The following is a 16875-nucleotide window of genomic DNA, read 5'->3' on the forward strand; positions in this document are numbered from 1 at the left end:
CGCGCTCGAGCAGCTCCGCGGGCACCGCAACATCGGTAACGGCACCCCCGCACCCCTGCGCCCTCCCCGACCCCAGACAGCCCTTCCCGGGCACCCTCTGTCCCCCCAGCGCTGCCTCCCCCTGCCAAACCCGTGTCTCCAAGCCACCCTTTCAGGCAGGGAAGGGAGCTCCGGCGCCTTTGGGAATACAGCCCAGGCCGATGTGCCGCTGGGATTGGCACCCCTGGGGCGGACTGGGGGGCTCCGAGCCTGGGCACCCCGGAGCAGCTTCCCTGCAGCGGGTGCTCCCGGGTGGGGGATCTGCAGGTGACATCCCGCAGGGAGACGGGCAGGGCGGGTCACTGCGGGCAGGGCACCCCGGAGCCTCCTTTGGGCAGGGTGCCAGAGCCCCGGCCAGGACTGTGTTCACTGCGGGACAGCAGTGGCGCAATGTGTTCCCACCGGGCTGCAGCTTCTGGGCTGCCTTCGTGGGTGGGAATGAGCCTGGGAAGGGAGGAAGCCTGTGTGTCAGAGGTGATTGCGGGAAGTGCCGAAGTTCACCCGTCATTGATAACTTTTTGTCGCTGTGAAATGGTTTTTAATGCCATAGTGTGCCTAGATGCCCACACAGCACATGGGTCCCCCATCTGCAGAGTTTGTCCCGGGATGAGGTTGACTCGTCTCTAAAGAGTGGCCCTTTGTCCAGTTTGCCCATTGGGATGTGCTTGTCCATGCTGCAGGGACTGTCCTGAGCAGGAGTGCTCGGCCCTGTCACCTCAGCAGAGCCTGGGGAGTGTTGTGAGACCAGCCTGTCCAGAGCTCCTAGGGGTGACATGGCTGGTTTTCCCTTGCTGCTTCCTCCCTGGTTCTCCGTCTCTCTGAACATCACCCGTTCCAAAAACATCTGAGCTGCCTGCCACAGCTTTTGTGGTGTGCAGCGTGGGAGGTGCTGGCCACGCGCTCCTTACCTGTCCCCGTGTCTCGTTGTAGTGACGCTCTACGGCGTGTTCACCAACCACTACTCTGCCAACGGCCCGTCTCGCTGTCTGCTGCTGGAGCTGCTGGACATCAGCGTGTCTGAGCTGCTGCTGCACTCCAGCAACCAGGGCTGCTCCATGTGGATGATCCAGCACTGCGCCCGAGATGTCCTGGAGGCCCTGGCTTTCCTGCACCACAAAGGCTACGTGCACGCAGACCTCAAGCCACGAAACATCCTGTGGAGCGCAGAGGAGGAGTGCTTTAAGCTCATTGACTTTGGACTTAGCTTCAAGGAGGGGAATCAGGTTTGGAATGTGCTACTCTTGAGGCAGATGGCTCTGTGTTGAGTTGTGTGGCCCTGTGATGTTTTCCAAGTGGGCTGATCAGAGCAGGAGCTGAGCTGGTGCTGAGGGTTTACTTGAAAAGGTTAAAATGTTGTCTGCCTCAGACACCAAAGCTGTGTTCCCATTCTCCTTGCATGTCTCTGGTTTCTGTTGATGTCTTAGTCTTTGTGTTACAAATTCCAATGTTAATGATGCACTGAGAGAAGTAGTGTCTCAGCTTCCTGGAAAGTTTGCTAGTTTTCATGTGGTCAGATGAGTGGGAGCACCCAGAGATGCAGAATTCCTTTTTATCATCCCTTATTATGTGTAGTAGTAATCCAGGCTTTGCCATCAGCCTCCCCAGCCAAGAGTGTTATCTCTGGCAGCGTCCTTGTGCTCGCCTTTACTTTCACCCTATCTTCAGCAGCCTCTCTTCCTCAGGAAGTCTGGATGTTTATTTCCCACACAAATCCATAGTCTGGTCCTGGGTGGGCAGTGTGTGTTCTTTACTGACACAGACAATCTCTGCCTGTTCTCCTCTCTGTCCCATTTGCTGGTCTCCTGCTCAGTCTTCTTGCTGTCATTTTTGCTTTGAGGATACTGAGTTGTTTGTCCTTGTCCATTCTGTTCTTTTCCATGGCTTCTGATGGAAGCAGAGAGCTTCCTTTCACTCCTCCCTCTCTCACTAGCAGCCTGTGAGGAATCTCAGTAAAGCTTTCCCATCAGGTAACCTTGTAGCACACTTGCCTTTAATCACTGGGTGATGGATGGTAAATTTTTCTGTGCCTTCCTACAGTGTCCTGGTTTGTCCCTATTCCACGCACTTTACTCACTTAGCAGTTTTAAATTTATGTACTTTTTTACTGGTTTACCTGGTACTGACAGTGCAGCCCACTGATTGTGAGTGTCAGAGGGTTGTGTGGGTGACCTCTCTCTGAATTCTTTGGTACAGGAGTTGCTTTTAATGTTTGGACTTCTTAACTCCCCCGTGTTGTCTTCAGTTCTCCCACATTCTTGGCTGAGTTTCTGGTGGTAATCTGTTGCTGTCTATCAGCAAAATACACTCTCCTGGTGTCCTGTGTCTAATGCAGATATTTTTATTTAATTCAGGTCTGTGTTTTGCTGCTTGCTGTGTGAGTTGCCTCATAATAGTTGATGGGGTGTTTTATTTGCTTCCATGGTTTCTTCCAGTCTGCTTTCTTTGGGCTGAGTTTCCTTTGCCCTTTCTCAGAAACACACTGGTTGTATGGGTGAACCTTGTGACCTTGTTTTGAATATGCACCAGGTACCAGTGTGCCGTCCCCACCCCTGCCTTGGGCCACAGCCTTTGTGCATAATTTCCTTATCTCAGTCCAAGACCACGCTACTTTTATTTATGACAGCCCTGCCAAGCTTATCCTTACACAGAATTTCCTGCTATTGCTGTGTAACAGGGAATGGTTGTACACAGAGCAAGGTCTCACCCACTTACAGCTCTCAAAATGCTTTAGGTGGTAGGAGTGAAATTCCTCCTCGCTCTTTTTGCTGGTGCCACTGACCACAGTGCTTTCTCTATCTGTAAATGTTGTCTGGGGGCCTGCCAAGCTGCTGCTATTGCCATGCTGGAGGTTCTGCTCCCCACTGATAGCAGCAGGGACATGGGTGAGCAGTTTGTGTATCATTCTTAAGCTCATAAACCACTTTTGAGCTCTGTTGCTGGAAGATGTCTTCTGTAAACTTTATTTTCAGTCAGGGAACCACATAATCTTGGTCTGAGTATATTCTCCTGGTGAGAATTCCTAATCCTGTGCCTTATCCAGGAGGAAGTAGGCTTGCATATTCTTCTGTCATTCCTGGAGTTGCATCAGTGTATCTAAAATAAGCCCCCACGTGTTAAAAAGGCCAGCATGCAGTTTGTCTTTGGACACTGAGAAAACTTGGCTGACAAAGGCACATCTGACTGAGCAGGTATTGCCTGGAGCCTTCAGAGCAGCCCCTCCAGCCAGTACTTGTGTGATTCTCCAATTCCCTGTGTTCTTTGGAGCAGGCAGCCCTGGCAGCTGGGCAGGTACTGATTGCTGCAGCACTTGAGGCTTCAAGGGGAGATGGGAGAGGTGCATGGGAAGTGCCTTTGATGATTTCCTTGTCTGAGCATTTTAGCTGCCTGCTTCCAGAGAACATCAGCACCTGGATAATGGCAGCAGCTCGTGATGCTCAGTGCTCAGACAGGGCTGTCTGTGCTCTCAGGCAGGTGATGTGGGAGAGAACTGTGGCTGCTCAGCCCTTAGCCCAAAATTTCTAGCATGGTGTGCATGTGGGAGAGGTTAAAGGGCCAGTGCACAGGGACATCCAGCCCCCTCCTCCCAGCAGTGCTGTCTGGCTGAGGTCAGATGGTAGTGCTGTTTTGCTGGGAGATGTTTTTCTTCCAGACAGTCCTGCTGTTCCCTCAGCACAGCAGTATGGGGAGGTGAACTGCCTGCCTTGCACAGCTGGCTCTACAAAGCTTTCTGTCAATTTAGCAATGGTGTTTTGGGGACCCCTGTGGAAGGATATCAGAACTGATTTAAGGATAGAGTGGAGAACCTGAGTGTGGAAAATCAACTTTTTCTGTGTGCTTGGTCTCCTGTAGGATGTGAAATACATTCAAACAGACGGGTATCGGGCTCCAGAGGCAGAACTGCAGAACTGCCTGGCACAGGCAGGGCTCCAGAGTGAGACAGAGTGCACCTCTGCTGTGGATCTGTGGAGTCTGGGAATCGTTTTACTGGAAATGTTCTCAGGAATGAAACTGAAACATACAGTCCAATCTCAGGAATGGAAGGTGAGACAGCTCTTGCTTGCACCAAATGAATCCTTCTGCTTCTTGTTCATAATCTGGATTTGTGAGGCAGCACCTGGCAACTAGGTTGTGTTTCCAGGATGTTTATGTAATCCTATTGCCTTGAGAATTAAGATTCCTGAGCCTTAAAGACCTACCTTCCCCGTGGGACTGGCATGTCTGAATGCTCCTTGTGTTCAGGTTACTGAAATAGGAGTGTTCCAGAAGTCTCTGTTTGGAGCCTGTGCCTTGCCTACATTGGGTGAGCAAACTGTGCTGGCTGTAGTTGTGGCATAGGAGGAAGAACAAAGTCAGTGGCTGATGGCTGTCAGCTAGTTCAGCAGCACAGTGACAGAGGAATTATTTGCTGGGTTTAGTGTAATGTTAGCTGTGATTTGGGGTAATTTCTTCTTGTAAGTCTGTATCCTGAGAAGGGGAAAGCTCTGTATTGTGAGCCTTGGAGCCTGACCTCTGTTCTGTGTGAAGTAACTTTCTGTGTTCCCCTTCCCAGAAAGAGTATCCTTTCAGCACCACGATCTCCACAGTAACAGAGAAGTTTCCCACACGTGGGAATATCCAGCTTTTGCTGGCAAATGGGAAAAAGTGAATTTGATGTGAGCCTGCTAGTTTAACATGTGAGGCTTGGGCATTGGGGATCTCTCACAAAAGCCCAGAGAAGCACAGCCCTCTGCATCCACTCTGGAAAGCCATCAGATGTTGCAAGCTTGGCTCAGTCTGGTTTTTACCTCCCTAACCACTGTTTCTTTCTTTCCAGACAAACAGTTCTGCCATCATCGATCGCATATTTTCCAGTGAGGGGGTGGTTAATTCAGCCATTCCAGCTTATCACCTCAGAGACCTTATCAAAAGGTACTGTCACATAATTCATAACTGTTGCTTAAAGATGTGCTCTGCAAAGACAAGCCTTGCTCTTAGCAGCTCAGAGCTCACACCTAACACTTCCTTTTCTTTTTTTTTTAATTTTTTTTTAATCTCCCACTCTGCTGGTAACAAGTGCAAGCATTAGCAGAGATGCTTCAGTTCCTCAGATTTTGGCACAGTTTGGAGTAAGCACAGAGAGAGTATCAGTCATGATGCTGATCATTTGCTGTTTCAGTGCTTTGCACTGGCAGCAGATTGTATTTGGAGAAAACTGCAGATTTTGCTGCTTTTGGAGATTCTTACCATAAAAATGAGGGAGGGGGCAGAAAGTGCTGCTCTCCACTGCTGCCAAGATTCAAAGGCACTTTTGCAGCTCTCCTGAGGAGTCTGCCAAGGGGGATTGTTTTCACTGTCCTGTGACTGTGCTCTGAGGCTACAGAGGGAATGAGGACACAACTTGGCAGAAATAGCATTGGGAGCCCCTGGTAAAGCCAAGTTAGGGATATTCTCAGGCATGCTCTGGGTTATTAGCTGCTTTGAATCCTATCTGTGAAGAGATCAGTGTGTGATCACTCTCATAAGACTGCATGTATGCCTGAAACATGGGATGAATGGCCTGAGGATGTGGAACATGCTGTGTTCCTTGTAGGCTTGTAAGTGAGCAATTTCCATTATTTGGTGCTGAGAGACATCAAGAAGGAAAGCTTGCTTTGCCATCTACCCAAAATGCATCCTTCAGCTGTCCCACTCTTCTCCTTGTACCATAACCACCCCGAAGTTAGGGTGTTCCTCTGTGCTAACTTCTGCCTGAGTGGGATGTGTCAGTGCAGGAATGTGGCATGCATGAACATAAAGTGTCTTCTCTTGCAGCATGCTTCATTGTGACCAAGGAAAACGAGCCTCTGCTGAGAAGGCTTTATGCAGCCCATTCTTCAGCATTCCCTTTGGTAAGCTGTGGCCCCTGCTCAGGATTCTCTCAGCATGTCCTGGAAGCAGCACAGAGGGCAATTAACTGTTGTTTCTTGGTCTGGTCTCATTGCTGCTCCTCAGTGCCACTTGCCAGCTCTCCATGGCACCACAGGAGGGAGGTCAGAGTGATGCCTGTGCTCTCAGAGCTGCCCTACTCCTCCAGCCCCACAGGCTGTCCCTTTTTCCTAGCTGGACTCTGATTAAAGTCTGCCCCCAAGAGTGTACTGGCAGCAGCATTCATCTGAGGACACAGAAATAACCAGGATATTTACCTAACATTCTGGCTGTTGAGGTGCTTTTGAAGAGTGCAGTGCTGTTTATGGTGAGTGGGTGGGTTTTCTTACAGCAAGTGTTTCCCAGTTCAGAAATCACCAGGAATGTGAACTCCTTGGGCAGTGGCTGGGGATGGCATCTGCTGCTGCCTCTGCACAGGTCACATAGTCCCAGTGTGTCTGTGGTGTGAGCCTGTTTCTGCAGGGACTGGCCTACAGTGGCAGGCCATGGACAGATGGCACTCTCATCTGGTGCTGTCCCTTTGATTTAATGCAATGTCTTTTAATTTGATTAAATTTATTTTAATGTCTTTCCTCAAGATCTCCCCATGTGCTTTGCAGGCAGTCAGCAAAGGTGGGCTAACACCTCCCTGTTTGTGTCAGTCCCTGTGTTCTCTTCCAAATGCAACTCAGTAGCATTCTCCAGAGCTTGTCTGCTCTCAAGAGCAGCAGTGAGGTGTTCTGCTGCATAAATTAATGCTTCAGGCTGAGCTAGCATTTCCCCTTGAATCTTGGCCCTGCTTTTCTTAAGCTCCTTGGTTACCTTGCAGCAAACATTGTTAAGTATTGCTCCTTATAGATTCTGATATTTCTGTATGTTAGGCAAAGGTAACAAACTCATTCCTGTGTTCAAACTTCACTTGTGTCTCAGAAGCTGTTCTAATCAAAGCTGCCTTCCCTGGCTGAGCCTTGCAGCCAGCAGTGCTTTGGAGCAGAGGGAATTGTATGTTGGCAGTGCTTTCTGGGCTGGTTTTAAACACACAGACCTCTAAGTGTACCAAGGAAGGTGCTTCTGTGGCTACTGCTCCGAGTTTATATAACAGCTTCCATTTTTCTGAGGTCTCTTTGCTGCTTCTTTTCTTTGCCAGACTTGCACATACGCTTGTCTGCACAAAGAAGCATTTACTGCTGCTTTCCCAGCAAGTCAGAAAATGATCTGGCATTGCCTTTCACTTGGACACGGCTTTTCTGTTTAGAGCAAAGACAGCTGAGAATAGCTTTCCTTGTCATTTACAGCTAAGTCTTGTCTTTCCAGTTCATCCAGTCCTTTCCTGTGCTGTCAGTGTGGTTGGTGTCACCTGGCATTTGCAGAGGAGCAGAGGAGCTGGGCAGAAAGTGCCTCCTAGGGCAGAGGGGGATTGCCAGAAATGTATTTGTCACTTGGGCACAAGGAGACCAGGTGTCTCTGAGTTCTAGGGGTTGGTTTGTCTCCCTCTCTAGAAAAAGACATGTGAAATGAAGGACAGGTTTACTTTAGTGTCTGTCTTTTCTCCCAGGTAGCAAGTGACAGGACGAAGAAGAAACAGCCTCAGGTTGCACCAGAGGAGGTTTAGATTGGTTCTTAGGAGAAATTTCTTCAGCAAAAGGATTGTCAAACATTGGAACAGCCTGCCCAGGGAAGTGGTGGAGTCACTGTGCCCATTAAAAATGTGTAGATGTGGTACCTGGGAACATTGTTTAGTGGTGGGCTTGGCCATGCCAGGTTGGAGTTCATCATTTAAAAGGTCTTTTCCAATCTAAACAAGTCTATGATTCTGCAAATAAAAGAGGTGGCATATAAGACCATGGTGACACTTAAATGTTCTTTCAGTCTTCAGTTCATCTGATCATCTGACCAATAATATTTGGTTACAAATAGTCCTATGGAAGAATAGTCCTAGAGGTGCAGTAGGAGCTGGAACATGCCTTTCCTCAAAGGGCTGTCCCTGAGAGCTGTCTGGGCATCATCTGTACTGATAAGGCCTTTCACTGAGCTTTTCATAAGGGCTCTTCCATGACAGGCAGGAGATTTACAGCATCTGTGCTTGCCTTGCATCTCTTCTTGCACTGTGAGATCAACATCTGACTGTGCCTGGCAGAGATGTCAGCTCCCCCACAGGCACTGTGAGCTTAGCTGGGAAACGTATTTCCTAGGAAATAACAGCTCACTTTGCAGCCCTGGTCAGAAGGCTCAGACTGGAGACATGAAGCCATTTCCCTTTTCTCTCCCCTCACTGTCAAGTGGCAGAGCTGTGAGGTCCTGCTATTGTGTTCAGCTGCTGTAGCTGCCAAAACAAATAAACACATTAACACTCTCCAAGTACTGCAACTTGGGTGCCCAGATCTTAAATCCAGTAATGGCCTGTCACTAGTGTACAGGAACACAAAATCAAGCATTTTTTCCTGCAGAAGGGACACTGTCCCTGTGGTTTTGAGTTTCCAGAGGACTGATTATCCTCAGAACGTGACTCTCCCAGCTTTCATTGGCCTTTTCTCCTTGACTGTTGTCTTCTCCCACAGTGGCATCTATGCTGCCCTGCTCCAGGCCATCCTGGAGCTGCTTGTTTTCTAGAGCCAAGGGCCCCATGTCCAGCACCCAAAGGGTTTTATTTCTGCTCCTGGGAATCTTCACAGGATCACTGCTCACACACCTTGTGGCTGTGCCTGATTCTACAGCACTGCACTGTTCAAGTAGCTTAAGAATGGTGGTCTTCAAAGCAGTGGATTGCAGTTGGATTTTGGGGGGAGGAGGGTTTATATGGTGTTCAGGGAAGATCTAAAAGATATTCTAAGGAGATCTGAGAACAGCTGAATTAGGGAAGCTGGCCAGCCTGTTTTCAGCCTGTCTGGGAGCAGTGATGGGAGAGGCAGTTGCAGAGTATTCCTTTGATCTTCTCACATCTCCATGTAGATGGGGTACTTTGTTCAATCAGCATGGTTCTTGAGGTCACATCAGTTTCTGAGACTGGGCTAAGCAGACACAATTCTAGCCTTAATTTGAAAAGCAATTTCAGATGCTGGCCTCAGAATAATTGCAGAGTGCGCTGAACCCTTTGGAAGAGTCCAAGTAAAGATAAGATAGGAATGGAGATTTCTGACTATAAATGCAGTAAATAGTGGAGGGAAGCAAAACTACTGCAAAGAGGAGTAAGTGCTTGAGTATCACAGTGCATATTGAGTCAGCTTCCTGTTTGCTTGTTCCTTTGACATTGTTTCTTTAATTCTGTGGGTGTCAAACAGCTCCCCATATTGAAGATCTGGTGATGCTCCCCACACCTGTGCTGAGGCTGCTAAATGTTCTAAGTGATGCTTCTCTGCAGTGTGAAGAAGAGTATGAAGGTAGGTGCAATTTCCTTACAGCAGTGTTGTCTTACAGCCTCTGTTTTCTGTGGCTCTGGGGATGTGAGAGCAGGCAGGTGAGCAGTTAATGGGCACAAGAACAGCAAATGGAGTGCCCAGCTGAGCTTTGGTTGCAAGGGGTCAACTGCACCAACAGAGAATAGACTGAGAGACAAAGCAGAGCTTGTAGGGAATTCTTGAAGGATCACAGATTTAACATAAATAAATAAATAAAATTTCTTCTTTGGTTAGATGCCCACCAAATTCACAAGGTGTTTGTGCTTCTGCTGGATATGTACAGGACTCTGAAGCCCAATAGCACAGATCCTTAAAAATTTGCTAATGAACTTATCCAGGATCTCAGCAGAGAACTAAAGTGTCTCACTGGAACTGAGTTACCTCACTGCCATCCTGGTGCATGGCAGGCGTGGTGGTGGGATTTGCATTTCTCTTGCTGTCAAATCCTTGTGAGCAGCACAAACGAGAGAGCTCTGGGGACACAAGCTGAAAGGCTGAGTTCTGCTCACACAAAGAAGGGTTTGTGCCAGCTCCTTTAGTTCCCCTTCTCCAAGTGCCACATCAGGCACTCCTAAATCCACAATGTTTTAGCTACTGGAACCTGCTGCTGGAGGTTCACTGCCTGCAGGTCTCTGTTCCTGAGCCTCAGTTCAGGCACTTCCATCTCATTATGTGGCCACTAAGCAGTGTCAGCTTCTGCTGTGTTTATTTTAAATTGAGTGGAAAGGAATGTTTGTTGTCCAGGTGTTCTTGCTGTGTTCATCTCTCCTTCACTTGTCTCTTGGCTCACCCTAGTTTGCAAAGTGAAAGACAACCAGCTCTTTCCTTTCCCAGATATCCTGGAAGACATAAGGGAGGAGTGTCAGAAATACGGGGCGGTGGTTTCCTTGCTTATCCCAAAGGAGAATCCTGGTAAAGGCCAAGTAAGTGAATGCAGGGAAGGAGCTGTGTGTTCCCACGTACATTCCACGTGCTGCAGGACTGCTGCTCAGTGCCTGGAAATCTGGCTGATGGCAGTGCTAAAAATAAATGGCTGTTTTGAAGGACAGCACAGGTTCCTTCTGGTTATGTAAGGTTACCTAACCTGGGAGGTGGAAGGATGGAAGGAATGAAGGGGAGAAGCCAGTTGGTGGGAGAGGAATTGTTGAGGGTGTAGACCAGCAGCATACTTTCTCCCACCTTACCAAGAAGCAGAAAATCCCAGTTTAGAGACTCAACTCTTAGCTCCAGTGCTCTCTGCTCAGCCAAGGATGGAGGGGAATAATTTGCTTAGGAATGGTTTCCCCCATTGCAGGGGTGGGAGGTGGCAAGTGGCATGGTGCACTGCAAATCCTACTTCTCTCTCTCTTTCAGGTCTTTGTTGAATATGCAAATGCTGGTGATTCCAAAGCTGCCCAAAAAATGCTGACTGGAAAGATTTTTGATGGCAAGTTTGTTGTGGCTACGTTTTACCCGCTGAGTGCCTATAAGAGAGGATATCTGTACCAAAACTTGCTGTAGGCAGTAGCAACAATCAGGAGAGCTGTCTTGCTCCTCTTCCTCACATGTTGAATGTGCAAAAGAGCTTCCTAGCCCTGAAGTCATCTGTGAAGGAGAGGTGCAAAGGACTTGAATGGGCTTTGAAACTTTACTGCTGCTTTGTGATGTGCTGAGGATGCAAAGGACTTGAATGGGCTTTGAAACTTTACTGCTGCTTTGTGATGTGCTGAGGAGGGTGGGACGCTTTCAGCGTGTGCTTGTGTGTGTGCTGTGCTTGCTCATTTACAGGGGGTGTGGCTCTGCCCGGGCTGGCAGCAGTGGGGACACGGGGAGCCCGGGAGGCCGAGCAGATCCTGGAAAGGGCTTCTTGCTGATTGGAAGTGAGACCAAAGCCTTGGCCCTGGCTCTGGGCTTGGCTCTGGGGAGAGGATTTCTTTGTTAAGCTTTCCTATAACGCAGGTACTCCTCCCCAGTGCTGGGGGAGGAAGAAGAAGGCTTGCCTGCTTTTTGTTGATACCTATTATAAATAAAGAAGCAGAAACACCATCCTCTCTAAACCAGACCAGGAGGACTTTTGAGTCTTCTCCTCACACAGAGCAGAGGGAGGCAATGAAATTGGATCTGCTGAGCCTGTGGGGTTACCCTGACATAGTGACCTGAGCAGAGCCATGCAGCTGATGCTGGGCTGGGCAGTGAGGTGTGGATGATGCTGCCTGTGGGGAGCTGAGCTTGCTTGTGTGCCTGGGGTGGGCCGGGACTGATGGTGGAGACCTGGTCAGAGCAGTGCCAGCCTCAGTCCCAACACAACCTGTAAGCACTTTGTAGCCTGAGTAGATGTGAAAACCGTGCCATGTGGATTCATCTTTCTAGCACATGCCCTGTGCTGGCACTGATGCTCCCTAGCTCTGATGCCAAATCATCTGTGATATGTAAGCGTCTTTTCAGCGATATTTTTGGAAAGGAGTGCTACAGCACACAGTATTCTTTGTGGCACAGCAGGACTCCTGCCTTGGGAGTCTTACAAGAGCAAATATTTGTCCGTTGTAGGTCCCACGCTTGGCTTTTCTGTGTTGTGCGTTTTGGTTTTGCATTAACCCATTAAGACTTGTAGATTAGAAGCACTGACACTTTTGGTCCTTCATAGGTTACAAAAAGGGCTTGAGGCAATCTGAGATCCTGTACAGAAAGGGCTTAATCAGTCATCAGACTGGACTGGCCAGGAGAAGGTCTTTCACAGTGTCAGGGACAACAGCCACGTGCCTTTGGGGAAGACACTGTGGTGAGCAGCATCACTTCCCCCCAAAGCGCGCTCTGCTCCCGTGGCTCCAGTCAGCTGCTGCCAGGGGGCAGGCACAGGCTGTTTCCCAGGGATTTCCAGACCCATGCACCCAGCAGAGCCTCTCCCAACAGGGTGGGCACTCTGCTCCTGTTGGGTACAGTGTGAAACAGCCCTGCTTAGAGAGAGTCACCAGTGTATTCTGGCTTGTGGTCTTGGTCCCAGTTTCAGTGAGGAGGAAAGCCCTCCTGAATTCTTCAGATGAAATGCTTGGGGACAGCTGCCTGAACCATCCCTGACCTTCCTTGGAATAATACCTGAATTACCTTGCAGTTTAGCATTTGCATCTTGCTGATGCTGGACTTGCTGGAATCCTGCACTTAAAAAGTTCCTGTTGATTTTTTGCCCTGTGCGTGGTGTGTCAGGAGATCCAATGTCTGTAGCATTTCATGAGTCTGAGTTGCTCTCTGTGCTGGTGTATAGTCCTGTCTACTGTGGCCTGTACCAAACTCCCTCAGAAAGGACCAATCTCTGAATTCTTCTGTTGCCTTTGAGATGGTGGGCTTGCCAGGGGAAAGATAAAAAAAATAAAATCCCACAATGAGTTTTAAGGTGTGATTTGCTGATCAGATTTTTCTGGGAATGATGCTACTTTGGTGTACATAGTTGTTCAGCAGCCTTTGCATAGATGGGGTGTGTGATTCATTGCTTTTAGCTGAACTGTCCTTTTGGTGAAGCACCTTTTAGTCTGGGAGGAATTGAATGATGAACTGGGTGAGGGTTTTTCCTGAGTGGAGAGCAGTGTTTAAAGCGTGGCTGGGTCTTGGCTGACCTCCTCAGCTCTGTGATACTGCTGTCCCTGTGGGATGAGCCAGCGCTCAAAGCACTTTGGTGCAGGCCTGCAGATGTTGAGTGTCAGCAGCACTGAGCTGGCAGGAGCAGCCCCCAGAGCTCCTGCCCTGCTGAGTGCCAGCTCCCCTGGGTGCAGGGTGTGAGGTCTGTCACCTACAGCAGCACTGGGACAGGGACATGCTGGGATGCAGGTACGGAACTAAAATGTGTTTAAGGTTCTCACATGCATTTGTCGAGGACTGTGAGCTGCTCTGTCATCTTTCAAGCATGACTTTTTCAGTCAGAATTCTTTCAACTAAAGATAGAGCTGTGCCAGGATTGATGTTCATAGAGGAGCTACAGCCTGTTCCTGCAGCATGGCAGCTCTTCCAGCAGAGTTTGGCTGAGGTTTTGTTCAGCTTCTTTAAGAGCGGCTAAATAAATCCTCACGATGCAAACTCCTGCTACCAGACATTTTTCTTCAGATGCTCATTGACCAGGCTTGAACACTGAGCTGGGTAAAAACCCCAAAGCTGCTTTTCTTTATATTCCTCCTGGCAAGAGTTGAAGATGTTGATCTCTGTCCTGTCACTGGATCCACCCTTCTGCAGGCTCTGGGGTACAGGGAGGTTTAGAAGCATTGTATTGTTATTCCTCACCCTCTGCCTTCCAAGACTTTTTCTATCAAGATGAAGCTCACTCTGGTGTTTCAGTGACCTCTTGGTGTCTTGGCATAAGTTTTAGCCCTGCTGAAACCTTTGAGTTCCTTAACTCTGGATTGTATCTGAAGTGTGCATGGCGATTCAGTCTAAGACATCTGTCGTGGTGTGTCTGGGATGGGCCTGGCTTTCCTCATCTCGGGATTACTGCCTGCTTGAGGTGCACGAGTGTTGAGGCTTTCCACTCAGATGCTCGCTGGGTTTCCTGGTCTGTGCTGCTCCCCCCCAATAACCCTCGGTGTAGCACCAACCTACATACCCTATTCGCAGGGGAACTGGTGTTTAAATCACTGGCCAAAGCACAAGTCAGCTCCAGTCTTAGCTGTATTCCTAATTTTATTCTCACTGCTCTTGAGCCTCGTAACAACATAGCCTGAGCACCGTGTTGTAGCCAGGCTGTTTCCAGAGGGTTCAGTACACCTCCTCGTGCTGTGCCGGATCCTGTAACCACGTGCCTCCCTTGGGGTTCGATGTCAACTGTTGTATCCCGTCACGCACCGTTGCCGAGCAGATGTGTGCTTGATACAGGTGATCAATAAACAACGCTTCAGTACGACGTGGTTGTGCAGCGTGCCCTTCTTGTGGGACACTGAAATGTCACATAACTGAGCAAGTTCTCTGTCACTGAGCGCCAGGACCTCGGTCTGGGGACACAGGACTGGACCCAGCCGTGGCAGCGCTGGCATTTGTGCTTGGTGACCGTGGCTGTCACAACCCCTTCCAGTTCCAGTGAGGGGTGGTTGTAGCTTGGAGGCGGGGAACTGTGGGATGGAGGGGGCTGTTAACATTATTATTGGGCTTTAACGAAGCAGGTTCATCTACGGAGGGGGATTTCACCACAGCTGTTGGCTCAGCAGCAGGACATCTCTGTCTCCTGTGGCTGACCTGATACACAAAGGACCCCTGGAAAGTATCACCTGCAAAGTACCCTCCCTGTCTGGATTTCCACAGAGCCTGGATGTGCTGTCTCCACTCTGCTTCCCCACTCCACCCCTCTTAGCACACATGTGTACGGGAAATCATCTTGGAATACATTTTGAGTCACGCCAACAGCGTTCCAGCCAGGGAGCAGTAAGAGTGATTTACCCTATTATTTCTGTACTGTTACAACTCCCATTAAGACACTAAGAAAAGTCTTCCCTTTCCTCTGATTGCACCCCTCTGTGCCTGGCCGGAGCCCAGCGTGTCCCCTCCCGGTCACTGGGGGCTCGGCTTCCTGCGGCAGCGCCGTTTACTCAGCCTGGGGCTGTCCTGAGTGCTCTCCATGCTGTGTCCTCCATGGGCCTCCTGTCCTGAGCCCTCCCCATGCTGCTGTCTGTCCTCCATGGGCCTGGGGCTCTCCTGAGAGCTCCCCATGCTGTGTCCTCCATGGGCCCGGGGCTGTCCTGAGCCCTCCCCATGCTGTGTCCTCCATAGGACCCCTGTCCTGAGGGCTCCCCATGCTGCTGTCTGTCCTCCATGGCCCTGGGGCTGTCCTGAGCCCTCCCCATGCTGCTGTCTGTCCTCCAAGGGCCTGGGGCTGTCCTGAATGCTCCCCATGCTGTGTCCTCCATGGGCCTGGGGCTGTCCTGAATGCTCCCCATGCTGTGTCCTCCATGGGCCTGGGGCTGTCCTGAATGCTCCCCATGCTGCTGTCTGTCCTCCATGAGCCCGGGGCTGTCCTGAGGGCTCCCCATGCTGTGTTCTCCATGGGCCCGGGGCTGTCCTGAGGGCTCCCCATGCTGCTGTCTGTCCTCCATGGGCCTGGGGCTGTCCTGAATGCTCCCCATGCTGTGTTCTCCATGGGCCCGGGGCTGTCCTGAGGGCTCCCCATGCTGCTGTCTGTCCTCCATGGGCCGGCTGCTGACGCACAGCCTGCCCGGGAGAGGCTGGGCTTGCACAATCCCCGCCGGGGGAGCGGTGCTTTGCCTGCAGCTCGCTGACGCTGCCCCGTGCCGGCACCGGGGGCGGCTCCTGGCGGTGTCCGTGCAGGGCCGGGAGCTGCACTCGCTGCCCCTGGGGCTCCCTTGCAGTCCGGCACGTTCTGTCATTCCGGCATGCCGCGCCACCCCGATGACGGCAGGAGCGGCGCGTGTGTCATCGCTGCTGACGCCCCGAGGCCGGGCCGGGCTGACTCCTCCTCCCCGGGGATCGCCGCCGCCTTTTGGGGTGGATTTGGCCTTTTTCCGTCCCCTCCGTGCCCGCCGGGGCCGCGCGCTGACGTGGCGCGCGTTGCCATGGCAGCCAGCGGCGCGCGCCCCCGCAGCGGCCGCTCCCATTGGCGGCGGCGCCGCGAGGGGGGCGGGCGGTTCCGCCCCTCCCCCGGCTCCCATTGGGCGAGCGGCGCCACCACGTGATGCGGGGCCCGGCCATTGGCCGGCGAGCGGTATAAAAGCGGCGGGGGCGGCGGCCCCGCGGCGGCGGGCGGGATGGAGGCGGCCGGGGTTGAGGAGCGGGAGGTGGCGGCGCTGCGGGAGCGGCTGGCGGCGGGCGGCCAGGACCATGTGCTGCGCTTCTGGCCCGAGCTGGATGGCGCGGCCCGCCGGGCGCTGGCGGCCGAGCTGTGCCACATGGACGTGGCCGAGATCAACCGCTTCTTCCGCCGCGCCCGCGGGGACGGCGGCGGGGCGGGAGCGGCGGCGGCGGCGGGGCTGGATGCGCGCATGGAGCCGGTGCCGCGGGATGTGCTGGGCAGCGCCTCCCGCGACCGCGGGCTGGTGCCGCGCTGGGAGAGCCGCGGTAGGTGCGCGGGGCGGCGGGGCTCGGCGCGGCGGGCAGCCGGAGCGGCGGGCCCCACGCGTGTCTGCTCCCTCAGGGCTGGCGGAGATCGCGGCGAGCCGCGTGGCCGCGCTGCTGCTGGCCGGCGGGCAGGGCACCCGCCTCGGCGTCCCCTACCCCAAGGGCATGTGCGACGTGGGGCTGCCCTCCCGCAAGACCCTCTTCCACCTCCAGGCCCAGCGCCTGCGGCGGCTGCAGCAGATGGCGGAGGAGCAGCACGGCACTCCCTGCCACATCCCCTGGTGAGCCACGGCCTCGGGGGGACAGGACTGACAGTGCCCGGCTGGCACCGCTGCATCAGGGCCCGGGGGACCGGCACAGCCCTCTGGGTGTCAGCAGCCCGCGATCCCCTGGGTTGGTGCAGTTCCCTTTGGCAGCCCGAGGCTAGCCTGGGTTAGTGCAGTTCCCTTTGGCAGCCCGAGGCTAGCCTGGGTTAGTGCAGTTCCCTTTGGTAGCCCTCGATCCCCTGGGTTAGTGCAGTTCCCTTTGGTAGCCC

At 52.0% G+C, this 16875-nt stretch overlaps 2 protein-coding genes across 5 annotated transcripts in view; both read left to right on the forward strand.

The window, feature by feature from the left end:
• Window positions 1-6: 6 nt before the first annotated feature.
• UHMK1 (U2AF homology motif kinase 1) lies at window positions 7-14178 on the forward strand. 2 transcript variants are annotated; one of them, XM_033511466.1, is made up of 8 exons: window positions 7-35; window positions 970-1262; window positions 3889-4080; window positions 4853-4947; window positions 5830-5906; window positions 9201-9299; window positions 10152-10240; window positions 10671-14178. In XM_033511466.1, the coding sequence occupies exons 2-8, from the start codon at window positions 1095-1097 to the stop codon at window positions 10815-10817; spliced, it is 867 nt and encodes a 288-aa protein (XP_033367357.1). In that variant the 5' UTR covers window positions 7-35; window positions 970-1094; the 3' UTR covers window positions 10818-14178. The 2 variants fall into 2 exon arrangements, with proteins under 2 accessions (XP_033367357.1, XP_033367356.1); XM_033511465.1 differs by lacking the exon at window positions 7-35 and adding an exon at window positions 186-513.
• A 1846-nt stretch (window positions 14179-16024) lies between these two features.
• UAP1 (UDP-N-acetylglucosamine pyrophosphorylase 1) overlaps window positions 16025-16875 on the forward strand; it is a 7574-nt gene continuing 6723 nt past the window's right edge. For all 3 annotated transcript variants that reach the window (XM_015615746.3, XM_033511467.1, XM_015615747.3), the window contains exons 1-2: window positions 16025-16340; window positions 16417-16621. In XM_015615746.3, the coding sequence (XP_015471232.1) occupies window positions 16031-16340; window positions 16417-16621 (515 nt within the window). In that variant the 5' untranslated portion in view covers window positions 16025-16030. The remainder of the gene's footprint in view (window positions 16341-16416; window positions 16622-16875) is intronic.

Source organism: Parus major, unplaced genomic scaffold (genome assembly GCF_001522545.3).
Source record: "Parus major isolate Abel unplaced genomic scaffold, Parus_major1.1 Scaffold246, whole genome shotgun sequence".
Classification (NCBI taxonomy): domain Eukaryota; kingdom Metazoa; phylum Chordata; class Aves; order Passeriformes; family Paridae; genus Parus; species Parus major.